The sequence below is a fragment of the Cetorhinus maximus genome, unplaced genomic scaffold (assembly GCF_964194155.1).
Source record: "Cetorhinus maximus unplaced genomic scaffold, sCetMax3.hap1.1 HAP1_SCAFFOLD_452, whole genome shotgun sequence".
Lineage (NCBI taxonomy): Eukaryota > Metazoa > Chordata > Chondrichthyes > Lamniformes > Cetorhinidae > Cetorhinus > Cetorhinus maximus.
Genome location: NW_027596396.1, coordinates 5698 through 21139, shown reverse-complemented (window position 1 = coordinate 21139; position 15442 = coordinate 5698). Strand labels below are relative to the sequence as shown.

The 15442-nt window shown below is 61.3% G+C and overlaps 1 protein-coding gene across 1 annotated transcript in view; it reads left to right on the top strand.

Annotated features, from left to right (window-relative positions):
• The window catches only part of adam15 (ADAM metallopeptidase domain 15), a 91811-nt gene extending 82748 nt beyond the window's left edge, over positions 1-9063 (top strand). The window contains exons 20-23 of the mRNA XM_078535421.1: positions 930-1038; positions 2424-2501; positions 4562-4642; positions 8833-9063. Coding sequence (XP_078391547.1) covers positions 930-1038; positions 2424-2501; positions 4562-4642; positions 8833-9063 — 499 coding nt within the window. The remainder of the gene's footprint in view (positions 1-929; positions 1039-2423; positions 2502-4561; positions 4643-8832) is intronic.
• Positions 9064-15442: the final 6379 nt, after the last annotated feature.

Sequence of the window (15442 nt, the reverse complement as noted above, 5' to 3'; positions counted from 1 at the left end):
CACGATTCTGACGGGAAGTTGGGGGAGGTGATGTCATTTGGACCTTCGACATGACTCATCTGTTCATTAATGTGCAGGTGGCGACAGGATGAGGAAATGAGGGTTTGTCTGTTTCGATCTGTTGCTGTTACCGGTCACAGAAAGACCCAGAGCAGCAGGAGACCATTCGGCCCATCATCCCTCTGCTGGCTCTTTGAAAGATCTATCCAATTAATCCCACCCACACCCCTATTTCTTTCCCCCCAAATCCCTGCAACTGTTTCCCCTTCAAGTATTTATCCGATTCCCCCCCTTTTGAAAGTTCCTATTGAATCTGCTTCCACCGCCCTTTCAGGCAGCGCCTTCCAGATCACAACAACTCGCTGTGTAAATAAAAAACAAATTCTCCTCATCTCCCCCTCTGGTTCTTTCCCCGATTCTCTTCAATCTGTGTCCCCCTCTGGTTACCGACCCTCCTGCCCAGTGGGAACAGTTTCTCCTTATTTACTCTGTCCGAATCCCCCTTCCTGATTCCGAACGCCTCGATTCAATCTCCCCCTTAACCTTCTCCGCTCTAAGGAGAACAATCCCAGCTTCTCCCAGCCTCTCCCACATGAACTGAAGTCCCTCACCCTTGACCCCGTTCTGGCTAAATCATCGTCCCCTTCAGGAGAGGGAAGTTGCCGGTGGGGTTAAAACCATCGCTACCTCTTCGCACCAGTGTAAAGAGGATTGACTGTGATCCCCCCCCTCCCCCAAGCTGGTAGTAGAGTGTGGGAGCTTCCTGTGCCAATGTGGGGGGTCCGGGCGCGCGGAAGTTGAACATGTTTTGGCATTGCCACCATTTTTGGTCAGTCAATGCGTAAGCGTGAACGTTTGGCGGTGTGACGTGGGGTTAGCCTGTTTGCACTTTGACCTTTGACCCTCTGCCCTCCCGCTGAATATTTCAGGGACTCCAGGATGGAGAATGGCACCCGGGCGCCCCCTGCTGACCAGCCGCGGTGTAAACCTCCAGATTGGCTCCAGCAAACTGAAATGAGGCCAGCGCAGTCGTTTAAGGTAATTTGGGTGTTTGGTGTTCGCTCAGCAACTCTGGTCGTTGAATTTTGTCGGGGACCTCGTATCACTGTTAAAATCCCCGCACCTTCCAAACCCACGACCACTACCATCTAGAAGGACAAGGGCAGCAGACACATGGGGAACACCACCACCTGGAAGTTCCCCTCCGAGCCACTCACCATCCTGACTTGGGAAATATATCGGCCGTTCCTTCACTGTCGCTGGGTCCAAATCCTGGAACTCCCTCCCTAACAGCACGGTGGGTGTACCTACACCACAGGGACTGCAGCGGCTCAAGAAGGCAGCTCACCCACCACCTTCTCAAGGGGGCAATTAGGGATGGGCAATAAATGCTGGGCCCGGCCAGCGACACCCACATCCCGTGAACGGCAATGAAACGAGTCACGTCCGGTCCAAGGATCGAAAATAAAACAATAAGGGGCGGGTAGGGGTGGGATGAAGGGTTCAGAGCGAAAGGGGAAAGCCCACGGAGGGAGGGTGGGGAGGGAAAACTGACCCGTTTGCAAAGGGCCCCCTTTGGAGGGGACTGGCTGGCATGAGGGGTTCGACAGGGCCTAGCTTCAGGCTCCAGCTCAGCCGCTGGCCAAGCCTGTGCCACCTAGGGTTCAGGGGATGCCAGCGCCGCCCGGCAGACCCACACCTGGGCCTGTGACCGGGCACCGCAGAGGCAGACTGGCACTCCTGGGGCAGGGGGGCAGCTGAGGGACCTTGCCCGTGCACCCTGGGCTGGGCCTGGCCTTGGGCCTTGTAGGGTCCCCGTCGCCCGCAGCCGTTGTGGGGGGGAGAGTCCCGTTCGCCAGTGGGGAGAGAAAAGACAACATTGGGAGCTGGAAAACCTTCAAAGTTTGGGATTGGGAGTGGGGCTGACGTGGGATTGTCCACGTCTGGCCTGAGGGGGCAGCTGGGGGTGGGGAATGGGTGATGGTGGGGAGAGGGGGGGGTGCGGGTGCTGGGTTGGCGGAGGGAGAGGTGCCTCCTTATCCCGGAAGATGGCGCCTCCGGCAGTGCGGCACTCCCTCAGGACCGGCGCCGGGAGTGCAGCCCTGAATTCCGGAGCTCGGAGCCACGACCTCCTGACCCAGAGATGGGGGGGACCCCCCCATTTCCTCCATCGCCAAGGCCTCTGCATTCATAACCATCCATCGACCTTAACCGTGCACGCTGACTGCATGCCATCCGCTCGCTGCCATGGTAACCGGCGCTGCCCATTGCCCACGGTAACCAACACGTCATTAGCTCCACCATCTTCAATAACCCTCGAATGTTGCTTGACCAACTAACCTTTCTCTGTGATGCCCCCTCTCCGTGTGTGTGTGTTTTTTTCCTCTCTTGTCTCCCCCTGTGCTTCTGTTTTCTCCTTGCAGCTGGCCCCTCAGCCGCTCCTGAGGCCTGCTGCACCGTCAAAGCCTCTACCACCAGACCCAGTGGTCAAAGTGTGCCAGGTAACCGCTGTGCATTGTGGGAGAAGTAGCCAATGCGGAGGGAGGGAGGGTTGGCGGGGAAGTAACCTCGGATGTTTGGGGAGGGAGGGCAGGGGAAAGGAACAGCTGTGCTTCTAGAACATTCCATTAGGAGGCAGCCAAGCCCCCGTTTCTCGCTTCCTTCCCACCCCGCCCCCACCTCCCACCCCGACCGTGTATTCAGGCCGGGGGATTGACGATCGTATTTGGCGCGATCCAGTTTAGGTGGGATCGTGTTGGGGGAGCTTTGCCGGGCGCCCATGACCCCCTGGGCGTCTCCAGCCGCCACCTTGACCTTACCCGGCCGGGGTTTTTGACCCGCGGCGTTTGCGAGACGGAGTTTCGGGCCTGTGGATCACCCCCTCCTCCTCCCTGCCCCCCCACCCCCACCCATCTTCCGTTCGCCTCACGAGTGGGACCCCCCCACATTGAAAGTCCCTCTCGGCCCCACGCTGATGAGGAACAGGAGGAGGCCATTCAGCCCCTCCAGCCTATCCCTCCATTCAATCAGATCGCGGCTGATCTGTATCTTAACTCCACCTACCCACCCTGGTTCCATAACCTTTAACCCCCTTAACCCAACAAAAACCTACCCACCTCCATTTGGAAATCTCCAGTTGACCCCCTCCCCTCCTCGACAGCTTCTTTATTGGTGGGGGGAGAGAGTTCCAGATTCCCGCTCCCCTGTGTGTGTGTGAAGTGCTTCCTGACATCCCCCCTGAACGGGCCTGGCTCCCATTTTAAGCTTCTGCCCCCCTGGTTCTGGACTGCACCCTCCCCCACCCCCTCCTGTCCACCCAGGGTAAATTGATGCCCCCTTTCCCCCGCCACCCCCCTGAACCCTTCACCCGCACTTGGGGTTGCCACCTGGGGACTGGGCGCCGGCCTAGGTGGGGGTGGGGGCCTCCCTCCCCCTTGGTCTGCGAGGCCATTCAGCCCCTTTCCCCGCCCCTGCCCCTTCGACCAATTTGTGGCTAACCTCCAAAGCCCAGGCCTAGCGAGAGGAAACAGGCCGCAGGCTTCCTATGGAGGAGATTTCCTCACCTCTACCTCCCTCGGGGGTGAAGAAATCTTTCCTCATTTCCTGAACCCTCCCCCAATTGGCGTTTTAAGGTTCTGACCTTCCACAAGAGGGAGGCCATGCCGTAGTGGGCTAGTATCCCAGAGACCCAGGGTCATGCTCTGGGGACCCGGGTTCGAATCCCACCCCAGGAGATGGTGGAATTTGAATTCAATAAAAATCTGGAATTAAAAGTCTAATAGTGACCATGAAACTCTTGTCGATTGTTGTTAAAAACCCCATGTGGGTCACTTTAGGGAGGGAAATCTGCCCTCCTTCCCCGGTCTGGCCTACATGTGAATCCAGACCCTACCTCCATGTCTTAAAGATGCCCTCTGAACAAGGGCAATTAGGGACGGGCAATAAATACTGGCCCAGCCAGCGATGCCCACATCCCACGAATGTATTAAAAAGAAAACCCCCTTGTCCCAGACCCTCCACCGAAGCCTCTCCCTCCCTATCGATCCCTTTCGAATATCTAAAAGCCTCGATCGAACCACCGGAATAGGAGCCCAGCTTGTACCACCTCTCCTCGCAATTTAAGCCCTTTAGGATGCGAGGTCGTTGTGGTCAACCTCCCTCCCTCCGAGGGCCGATCCCCTCGGGGTGCAGGGGGAGCAGCGCCGCCCCCTGTAGGTGAACCGTGTCCCGATCGAGGCTTTGTACAGCTGTCGGCACTCGACGTTCCCTTCCCATCCTGCCCCAACCCACCCACAACCCCCAACCCTCAACCCTAACCCGCCACCTCCCCGGTTATTAAACGCTAACGTCCCATTGGCCCTTGCGATGGCGGTTGGCGATTGAGAGGCAGCCGCCATTTTGTTTGTCGCGATTAGTTGGAGGGGAGGGAGTTTCGATGGGGGTGGGTGGGAAGGGAGGGTGCTCTATATCGAAGGGGGGGGTTCAAGCCGGTTGGGTTGATGGGGGTAGGGGGTGGGGGTGGCGACTGCATTTCTTAACCCTTTTACTTGTCTCCGAGCAGCCCACCCGCCAGGGTCCGCCAGGAAGACCACCTCCCCCAGCGACGCCACTCCCGGCCGATCCCGTCCCAAAGAGCAGTCAGGTAACATTGTGGCTGTCGGCGGGGTCACTGGGGTCCACGTCCCAGGTGGAATGAGCTGGACAGAGTCCGTGTGAGGAATTCCCCCTCTCTCCCCACCCCTCCTGCCCAACCTCAACCTGGCGCAATAACTGCAGGAGGTCAGACAGGCCTCAAGCCTCCCATTCGATCGAATCCCTGAATCCCAACACCGTTGGCTTCCATCGACCCCCTTGTGTCGAAGGAAAATCTCACCCACCTCGGGTTTGATATTTTCAGTCTCCCCGGCCTTCACAGCTCATCCAATGGATTGAACTCGGCCAATTGAGGCAAGGCCTCAAATACAAAATGGCCACCAAAAGCAACAACAACTTTTGCTCATCAAGCACCTCTTAACGTCCTAAAATACCCCAAGGCGTTTCAAAGCAGGGTGAATTGAACATTTTTTCTTTTAAAATGGACCCTGACCCATAAGGAGATATTAGGGACGGGAGTCAAAAAAGTTCGGTCAGAGAGGTTCAGTTTTAAGGAGCATCTTAAAGGAGGAGAGAAAAGGAGAGAGAGGGAGGCAGAGAGGTTTAGGGAGGGAATTCCAGAGCTCAGGGACCCCAGGCAGCTGAAGGCACGGCCGCCAATGGTGGAGCGATGGGAATCGGGGGATGATCAAGAGGCCGGAATTGGAGGAGCGCAGAGATCTTGGAGGGTTGTAGGGGCTGGAGGAGGTTACAGAGATAGGGAGGGGTGTAGGGGCTGGAGGAGGTTACAGAGATAGGGAGGGGTGTAGGGGCTGGAGGAGGTTACAGAGATAGGGAGGGGTGTAGGGCTGGAGGAGGTTACTGAGATAGGGAGGGGCGTAGGGGCTGGAGGAGGTTACAGAGATATGGAGGGGTGTAGGGGCTGGAGTAGGTTACAGAGAAAGGGAGGGGTGTAGGGGCTGGAGTAGGTTACAGAGATAGGGAGCGGTGTAGGGGCTGGAGGAGGTTACAGAGATAGGGAGGGCTGTAGGGGCTGGAGGAGGTTACAGAGATAGGAGGGGTGTAGGGGCTGGAGGAGGTTACAGAGATAGGGAGGGGTGTAGGGATTGGAGGAGGTTACAGAGATAGGGAGGGGTGTAGGGATTGGAGGAGGTTACAGAGATGGGGAGGGGTGTAGGGGCTGGAGGAGGTTACAGAGATAGGGAGGGGTGTAGGGGCTGGAGGGGGTTACAGAGATAGGGGTGTAGGAGCTGGAGGGGGTTACAGAGATAGGGAGGGGTGTAGGAGCTGGAGGAGGTTACAGAGATAGGGAGGGGTGTAGGGGCTGGAGGAGGTTACAGAGATAGGGAGGGGTGTAGGGGCTGCAGGAGGTTACAGAGATAGGAGGGGTGTAGGGGCTGGAGGAGGTTACAGAGATAGGGAGGGGTGTAGGGCTGGAGGAGGTTACTGAGATAGGGAGGGGCGTAGGGGCTGGAGGAGGTTACAGAGATATGGAGGGGTGTAGGGGCTGGAGTAGGTTACAGAGAAAGGGAGGGGTGTAGGGGCTGGAGTAGGTTACAGAGATAGGGAGCGGTGTAGGGGCTGGAGGAGGTTACAGAGATAGGGAGGGCTGTAGGGGCTGGAGGAGGTTACAGAGATAGGAGGGGCGTAGGGGCTGGAGGAGGTTACAGAGATAGGGAGGGGTGTAGGGATTGGAGGAGGTTACAGAGATAGGGAGGGGTGTAGGGATTGGAGGAGGTTACAGAGATGGGGAGGGGTGTAGGGGCTGGAGGAGGTTACAGAGATAGGGAGGGGTGTAGGGGCTGGAGGGGGTTACAGAGATAGGGGTGTAGGAGCTGGAGGGGGTTACAGAGATAGGGAGGGGTGTAGGAGCTGGAGGAGGTTACAGAGATAGGGAGGGGTGTAGGGGCTGGAGGAGGTTACAGAGATAGGGAGGGGTGTAGGGGCTGGAAGAGGTTACAGAGATAGGGAGGGGTGTAGGGGCTGCAGGAGGTTACAGAGATAGGAGGGGTGTAGGGGCTGGAGGAGGTTACAGAGATAGGGAGGGGTGTAGGGATTGGAGGAGGTTACAGAGATAGGAGGGGTGTAGGGGCTGGAGGAGGTTACAGAGATAGGGAGGGAGATGGGGGGAGCGGTGGAGGTTACAGAGATAGGGAGGGAGATGGGGGGAGCGGTGGAGGTGAGATCATGGAGGGATTTGAAGAGAAGGATTTTAAATTTGAGGCGATGCAGAATATTCTTAAATATCACCAATTAAATCAACTAATTAATATTCATACTGACCTCATTAATATGGACATGTTTAATATACTAACCGTCTAAAACTTTCTGTATATCTTTGCTGTAATTATCCAGATAGAGCGGAGAAGGTTAAGGGGGAGATTGAATTGAGGCGTTCGGAATCAGGAAGGGGGGAGTTTGGACAGAGTAAATAAGGAGAAACTGTTTCCACTGGGCAGGAGGGTCGGTAACCAGAGGGGGACACAGATTGAAGAGAATCGGGGAAAGAACCAGAGGGGGAGATGAGGAGAATTTGTTTTTTATTTACACAGCGAGTTGTTGTGATCTGGAAGGCGCTGCCTGAAAGGGCGGTGGAAGCAGATTCAATAGGAACTTTCAAAAGGGGGGGAATCGGATAAATACTGGAAGGGGGAACAGTTGCAGGGATATGGGGGCGGGGAAAGAGATGGTGGGGGTGGGGAGTGAGGACTAATTGGACAGATCTTTCAAAGAGCCAGCACAGGCACGATGGGCCGAATGGCCTCCTCCTGGGCTGTCGGCTTCTATTTTGACTAAAGGATTTCTGAATTTCGAGCTCCACCTCAGCCTTTCTCGAGCGAGGTCGGGTGGGGTTGTGATTACTCTCCCTGCCTGGTTACCCGGTGAGCTCTGGTTCCACCATCGATGGGCAGAGAACCTGAACTCGGGGCAGGACCATGAGGCCGGCATCAGTTTGAGTGAGCACCAGGCTGCCAGAGCCCATCTGCATTGACCCTTCGGGAAGGGGACCTTTCATCCTCACCCTCTCTGGGCCGACAGGTCACGCCAATGTCAACTGACCACCATCTCCCCTGGGATGTGGGCCCAGCCAACAGCTTCTCCCTCAGCCCATCGCCCACCTACACTGAGGGAGGCTTTGGACGAATTCTGCCCGCCGAGGCCTCTCTCTCTCTCTCCCTCTCCCCCTCTCCGCTTGCCCACCCTCCTCACCCCGTGACCACCCCGGTCAGCTACCCCCAACCTGCCATTATCTCTGGACCCAGGCCCAGAGGCCAAAGGGTCATGCTCTCTGACCTGGTCAATTGGCGACGTGAGGGGCGGGTGAGATGAGACTGAGTGCCCCTCCCCTCCCCTCCCCACACCCCTCCCGTCGAAGCCATTGGTGAGGCCTTGGTCGATGTCACAATTGGGGCTCACGATGATTCTGATTGGCTGTGGCGCTGTCAGTTGCTCGTGATTGGCGGTTGTGATGATTCCAATTGGGGACTTGCCATTGGTCGTGCCAGAGACTTTGGCTGTTACGCTCACTCTGATTGGTCCTGCCGGAGACTCTGGCTGTTACGCTCACTCTGATTGGTCCTGCCGGAGACTCTGGCTGTTACGCTCACTCTGATTGGTCATGCTGCAGATTATGGCTGTTACGCTCACTCTGATTGGCTGTTGGCGCCTGGCGCTGCCTCGGTATGACGGGTGTGGGGATGGGGGTGGGGGGGATGGTGTGGGGGTGGGGATTGGGGTGGGGGGCATGGTGCAGGGGTGGCGATGGGAGTGGTGTGGGTGGCGCGGGGGGCAGTGGGGATGGGGCAGTGGGGATGGGGGTGGTAAGGGGGGGGTGTGTGTGTGGGGATGGGGATGGTGCGGGGGTGGTGCGGGGGGGTGTGTGGGTGGGGGTGGGGGCATGGTGCAGGAGGGGGCAGCTTGGTTTTATGTGAGTGGGGGAGGGTTTGACTTGTTTCTGTGCAGAGCAGGAAGTGATGAGGGGGTTTGACCCCCTGAGGCCTTGTGTAGAGAACAGAGATAAATAACCTTCTCCCCTTCCCCCACCCCCCCCTCCCCCCACCCCCATTCCTAACCCCACCCACCCCCACCCCTAACCCCCCACCCTCCCCTACCCCCACCCACCCCCCCACACCCACACCCTCCCCATCACCCCATCCCCCACACCCACCCCCACCCCTAACAACCCGCACCCCCATCCCAACCCAACCCCCACAACATTTCTGCTTCTCCTTCCTGTAGCCGCCCGTGCCCAGGAAGCCCCCTCCTCCGAAGAAGCCCCTGCCCTCTGACCCCGCCATGCGGCCAGTCTCCGGGACAATGACAGCAGCGGCGATGACGGTGCAGCCGGAGCACTCGAGGGTGTCGTTCTACACAGCCCAGCACCCGGGCCCTCCGTCCAGGTGGGTGACCCTCCGGACCGCGCAAACAAGCAGCTGCTCAACACGCCCGCCGCTCGTAACCTCCCCGTAAATCTCTCTCTCACTCTCCCTGTCTCTATCTCGCTCCCTCTCACCCTCGCCCTCTCTCTCTCGCTCTCTCACGCGCTCCCGCTCTCTCTCGCGTGCTCTCGCTCTCGCGCGCGCGCTCGCTCTCTCTCGCACGCTCCCGCTCTCTCTCGCCCTCCCGCTCTCTCGCGCTCTCTCTCTCTCGCGCTCTCTCTCTCTCGCGCTCCCGCGCTCTCTCTCGCACTCCCGCGCTCTCTCTCGCGCTCCCGCGCTCTCTCTCGCGCTCCCGCTCTCTCTCTCTCGCGCTCCCGCTCTCTCTCTCGCGCTCCCGCTCTCTCTCTCTCGCGATCCCGCTCTCTCTCGTGATCCCGCTCTCTCTCTCGCGCTCCCACGCTCTCTCTCGCTCGTGCTTGCGCTATCACGCGCTCTCGCTCCCGCTCTCTCTCTCGCGCTCCCGCCCTCTCGTGCTCCCGCTCTCTCTCACGCGCTCTTGCTCGCTCTCGCTCGCTCTCTTGCTCGCTGTCTCGCTCGCGCTCTGGCTCTCGCACTCGCACTTGCTCTCGTTCTCGCTCTCTCGCTCACGTTCTCTTGCTCGCGCTTTCGCTCTCGCTCTCGCACTCACTCTCGTTCTCGCTCTCGCTCTCGCTCTCTCGCTCTCGCTCGCGCTCTCCCGCTCTCTCTCTCGCGCTCCCGCTCTCTCTCTCGCGCTCCCGCTCCGTCTCACACGCTCTCGCTCGCGGGCTCGCTCTCTCGCTCGCTCTCTCGTGCTCTCGCACGCTCTCGCTCTCTCGCACGCTCTCGCTCTCTCGCACGCTCTCGCTGTCTCGCACGCTCTCGCTCGCTCGCACGCTCTCACAAGCTCTCTCGTTCGCTCACGCTCGCTCTCTCGCTCGCTCTCTCATTTGCTCTCTCGCACGCTCTCGCTGTCTCGCACGCTCTCGCTGTCTCGCACGCTCTCGCTCTCTCGCACGCTCTCGCTGTCTCGCACGCTCTCGCTCTCTCGCACGCTCTCACAAGCTCTCTTGTTCGCTCTCTTGCTCGCGCTTTCCCTCTCTCGCTCCCGCTCGCACTCACGCTCTCTCGCTCGTGCTGCCGCTCTCCTGCTCTCTCGCGCGCTCTCGCTCACGCGCTCCCGCTCTCTCTCTCGCACTCCGGCTCTTTCTCTCGCGCTCCAGCTCTCTCTCTCGTGCTCCCGTCTCTCTCTCGCACTCCCGCTCTCTCTCTCGCACTCCCGCTCTCTCTCCTGCTCTCTCGCTCTCTCTCACGCACTCTCGCTTATCTCTGTCGCGCTCTTGCTTATCTCTCTCCCGCGCTCTCGCTCGCTCTCACGCGCTCTCGCTCGCTCTCACGCGCTCTCGCTCTCTCTCACGCACTCTCGCACTCTCTCACGCGCTCTCGCTCTCTCACACGCTCTCGCTCTCTCTCTCGCGGTCTCGCTCTCTCTCTCGCGGTCTCGCTCTCTCTCTCGCGGTCTCGCTCCCTCACGCGCTCTCGCTCTCTCTCACGCGCTCTCGCACTCTCTCACGTGCTCTCGCTCTCTCACGCGCTCTCGCTCTCTCTCACGCGCTCTCGCTCTCTCTCTCGCGGTCTCGCTCTCTCGCACTCTCTCACGTGCTCTCGCTCTCTCACACGCTCTCGCTCTCTCTCACGCGTTCTCACTCTCCCTCTCGCGCTCTCGCTCTCCCTCTCGCGCTCTCGCTCGCGCTCTCGCTCTCTCACGCGCTACCGGGCTCTCTCACGCGCTCTCGCGCTCTCTCACGCACTCTCGGGCGCTCCCGCTCTCTCTCGGGCGCTCCCGCTCTCTCTCGCGCGCTCCCGCTCTCTCTCTCTCGCTCTCTCTCACGCGCTCTCGCTCTCTCTCACGCGCTCCTGCTCTCTCTCTCTCGCGTTCCCAATCTCTTTCACCCTCCCTGTCTCTATCTCGCGCCATCTCACCCTCACCCTCTCTCTCTCGCTCTCTCTCACGCGCTCTCGCTCTCTCTCACGCGCTCTCGCTCTCTCACGCGCTCTCGCTCTCACGCGCTCGTGCACTCTCACGCGCTCTTGCTCTCTCTCACGTGCTCTCGCTCTTGCTCTCTCTCACGCGCTCCCGCTCTCTCTCATGCGCTCTCGCTCTCGCTCTCTCCCACGCGCTCCCGCTCTCTCTCGCACGCTCCCGCTCTCTCTCGCGCGCTCCCGCTCTCTCTCGCGCGCTCCCGCTCTCTCTCGCGCGCTCCCGCTCTCTCTCTCACTCTCTCTCACACTCCCTGTCTCTATCTCACGCCCTCTCGCCCTCGCCCTCTCTCTCTTGCTCTCTCATGCGCTCTCGCTCTCGCTCTCGCTCTCTCTCTCGCACTCTCGCTTTCTCTCTCATGCTCTCGCTCTCTCTCGCGCGCTCCCACTCTCTCTCGCGCGCTCCCGCTCTCTCTCGCGCGCTCCCGCTCTCTCTCGCGCGCTCCCGCTCTCTCTCGCGCGCTCCCCGCTCTCTCTCGCGCGATTCCGCTCTCATGCGCTCCTGCTGTCTCTCGCGCACTCCTGCTCTCTCTCGCGCGCTCCTGCTCTCTCTCGCGTGCTCCTGCTCTCTCTCGCGCGCTCCCGCTCTCTCTCGCGCGCTCCCGCTCTCTCTCGCGCGCTCCCGCTCTCTCTCGCGCGCTCCCGCTCTCTCTCTCGCTCTCTCTCACTCTCCCTGTCTCTATCTCGCGCCCTCTCGCCCTCGCCCTCGCTCTCTCGCTCTCTCATGCGCTCCCGCTCCCTCTCTCGCGCTCTCGCTCTCTCCCTCGCACTCTCGCTTTCTCTCTCGCGCTCTCACTCGCTCACGCGCTCTCACTCTCTCACGCGCTCTCGCTCTCTCTCTCCCTCACGCGCTCTCGCTCTCCCTCACGCGCTCTCGCTCTCTCTCACACGTTCCCATTCTCTATCTCTCACATTTCCGCTCTCTCTCGTGCGCTCCCGCCTTCTCTCGTGCGCTCCCGCCTTCTCTCGTGCGCTCCCGCCTTCTCTCGCTCGCTCCCGCTCTCTCTCGCGCGCTCCCGCTCTCTCTCGCGCGCTCCCGCTCTCTCTCGCGCGCTCTCTCGCTCGCACTCTCACGCTCTCTCGCTCGCGCTCTTGCTTGGATCTCGCTCTCGCTCTCTCGCTCGCGCTCTCGCTCGCTCTCTCGCTCGCTCTCTCGCGCTCTCTCGCTCTCGCTCTTGCTCTTGCACTCGCTCTCGTTCTCGCTCTCTCGCTCACGTTCTCTCGCTCTCGCACTCGCTCTCGTTCTCGCTCTCTCGTTCTCGCTCTCTCGTTCTCGCTCTCTCGCTCTCGCTCTCTCGCTCTCGCTCTCTTGCTCTCTCGCTCTCTTGCTCTCTCGCTCTCGCTCTCTGGTTCTCGCTCTCTGGTTCTCGCTCTCTGGTTCTCGCTCTCTCACTCGCGTTCTCACTCGCGCTCTCGCTCTCTCGCTCGCACTCTCTCTCGCGCTCCCGCTCTCTCTCGCGCTCCCGCTCTCTCTCTCGCGCTCCCGCTCTCTCTCTCGTGCTCCCACTCTCTCTCTCGCGCTCCCGCTCTCTCATGCGCTCCCGCTCTCTCATGCGCTCCCGCTCTCTCATGCGCTCTTGCTCGCTTTCGCGCTCTCTCGCTTGCGCTCTCGCACTCGTTCTCGCTCTCTCGCTCTCTCGCTCTCGCTCTCGCCTCTCTCACGCTCCCGCTCTCTCTCTCGCGCTCCCGCTCTCTCTCTCGCGCTCCCGCTCTCTCTCTCGCGCTCCCGCTCTCTCTCGCGCTCCCGTTCCGTCTCGCACGCTCTCGCTCGCAGGCTCGCTCTCTCGCTCGAGCTCGCGCTCGCACGCTCTCTCGCACGCTCTCGCTCTCTCGCTCTCTCGCACGCTCTCACAAGCTCTCTCGTTCGCTCACACTCGCTCTCTCGCGCGCTCTCTCGCTCGCGCTTTCCCTCTCTCGCTCCCGCTTGCACTCACGCTTTCTCGCTACCGCTCTCTCGCTCGCGCTCCCGCTCTCTCGCGCTCCAGCTCTCTCTCTCGCGCTCCAGCTCTCTCTCTCGCGCTCCTGCTCTCTCTCTCGTGCTCCCGTCTCTCTCTCTCGCACTCCCGCTCGCTCTCTCGCTCTCTCGCTTATCTCTGTCGCGCTCTTGCTTATCTCTCTCACGCGCTCTCGCTCGCTCTCACGCGCTCTCGCTCGCTCTCACGCGCTCTCGCTCTCGCTCTCTCTCACGCGCTCTTGGTCTCTCTCACGCGCTCTCGCTCTCTCTCACGCGCTCTCGCTCTCACACACTCTCGCTCTCCCTCTCGCGCTCTCGCTCTCCCCCTCGCGCTCTCGCTCTCTCTCGTGGTCCCGCTCTCTTTCTCGCGCTCTCGCTCTCTCACGCGCTACCGCGCTCTCACACGCGCTCTCGCTCTCTCTCACGCACTCTCGCTCTCTCTCACGAGCTCGCGCTCTCTCTCGGGCGCTCCCGCTGTCTCTCGGGTGCTCCCGCTGTCTCTCCGGCGCTCCCGCTGTCTCTCGGGCGCTCCTGCTCTCACGCGCTCTCGCTCTCTCTCACGCGCTCTCGCTCTCTCTCACGCGCTCTCGCTCTCTCTCACGCGCTCCCGCTCTCCCTCTCGCGCTCTCGCTCTCTCTCACGCGCTACCGCGCTCTTGCACTCTCTCACGTGCTCTCGCTCTCTCTCGCGCGCTCCCGCTCTCTCTCGCGCGCTCCCGCTCTCTCTCGCGCGCTCCCGCTCTCCCGCTCTCTCTCGCGCGCTCCCGCTCTCTCTCGCGCGCTCCCGCTCTCGCTCTCGCGTTCCCGCTGTCTCTCGCGCTCTCCCGCCTTCTCTCGCGCGCTCCCACTCTCTCTTGTGCGCTCCCGCTCTCTCTCTCGCGCTCTCGCTTTCTCTCTCGCGCTCTCGCTCTCTCTCATGTGCTCTCGCTCTCTGACACGCTCTCACTCTCCCTCATGCGCTCCCGCTCTCTCACGCGCTCCCGCTCTCTCTCCCGCGCTCCCGCTCTCTCTCCCGCGCTCCCGACTTCTCTCGCGCGCTCCCGCTCTCTCTCCCGTGCTCCCGCTCTCCCTCGCGCGCTCCCGCTCTCTCTCGCGTGCTCCCGCTCTCTCTCGCGCGCTGCCGCTCTCTCTCGCGCGCTGCCGCTCTCTCTCCCGCGCTCCCGCTCTCTCTCCCGCGCTCCCGCTCTCTCTCCCACGCTCTCGCTCTCTCACACGCTCTCACAAGCTCTCTCGTTTGCTCACGCTCACTCTCTCGCGCGCTCTCGCTCGCTCTCTCGCTCCCGCTCGCACTCACGCTCTCTCGCTACCGCTCTCTCGCTCGTGTTCCTGCTCTCCCGCTCTCTCATGCGCTCTCGCTCACTCCCACGCGCTCCCGCTCTCTCTCTCACGCTCCGGCTCTCTCTCTCGCGCTCCCGCTCTCCCGCTCTCTGGCACGCTCCGGCTCTCTCTCTCGCGCTCCGGCTCTCTCTCTCATGCTCCCATCTCTCTCTCGCACTCCCACTCTCTCTCTCGCTCTCTCTCACGCACTCTCGCTTATCTCTGTCGCACTCTTGCTTATCTCTCTCCCGCGCGCTCTCACGCACTCTCGCTCGTTCTCACGCGCTCTCGCTCTCTCTCACGCGCTCTCGCTCTCACGTGCTCTCGCTCTCACGCGCTCTCGCTCTCTCTCACGCGCTCTCGCTCTCTCTCATGCGCTCTCGCTCTCCCTCTCGCGCTCTCGCTCTCCCTCTCGCGCTCTCACTCTCTCTCTCGTGCTCTCGCTCTCTCTCTCGCGCTCCCGCTCTCTCTCTCGCGCTCCCGCTCTCTCTCTCGCGCTCCCGCGCTCTCTCACGCGCTCTCCCTCTCTCTCGCTTTCTCTCGCGCGCTCCCGCTTTCTCTCTCGCACTCCCGCTCTCTCTCGCGCGCTCCCGCTCTCTCTCGCGCGCTCCCGCTCTCTCTCGCGCGCTCCCGCTCTCTCTCGCGCGCTCCCGCTCTCTCTCGCGCGCTCCCGCTCTCTCTCGCGCGCTCCCGCTCTCTCTCGCGCGCTCCCGCTCTCTCTCTCGCGCTCTCGCTTTCTCTCTCGGGCTCTCGCTCTCTCTCATGCGCTCTCGCTCTCACACGCGCTCTCGCTCTCTCACGCGCTCTCGCTCTCTGACGCGCTCTCGCTCTCTGACGCGCTCTCGCTCTCTGACGCGCTCTCGCTCTCCCCCACGTGCTCTCGCTCTCCCCCACGCGCTCTCGCTCTCCCCCACGCGTTCTCGCTCTCCCCCACGCGCTCTCGCTCTCCCTCACGCGCTCTCGCTCTCCCTCACGCGCTCTCGCTCTCTCTCACGTGCTCTCTCTCACGCGCTCTCGCTCTCCCTCACGCGCTGTCGCTCTCCCCCACGCGCTCTCGCTCTCCCCCACGCGCTCTCGCTCTCCCCCACGCGCTCTCGCTCTCCCTCACGCGCTCTCGCTCTCCCTCACGTGCTCTCGCTCTC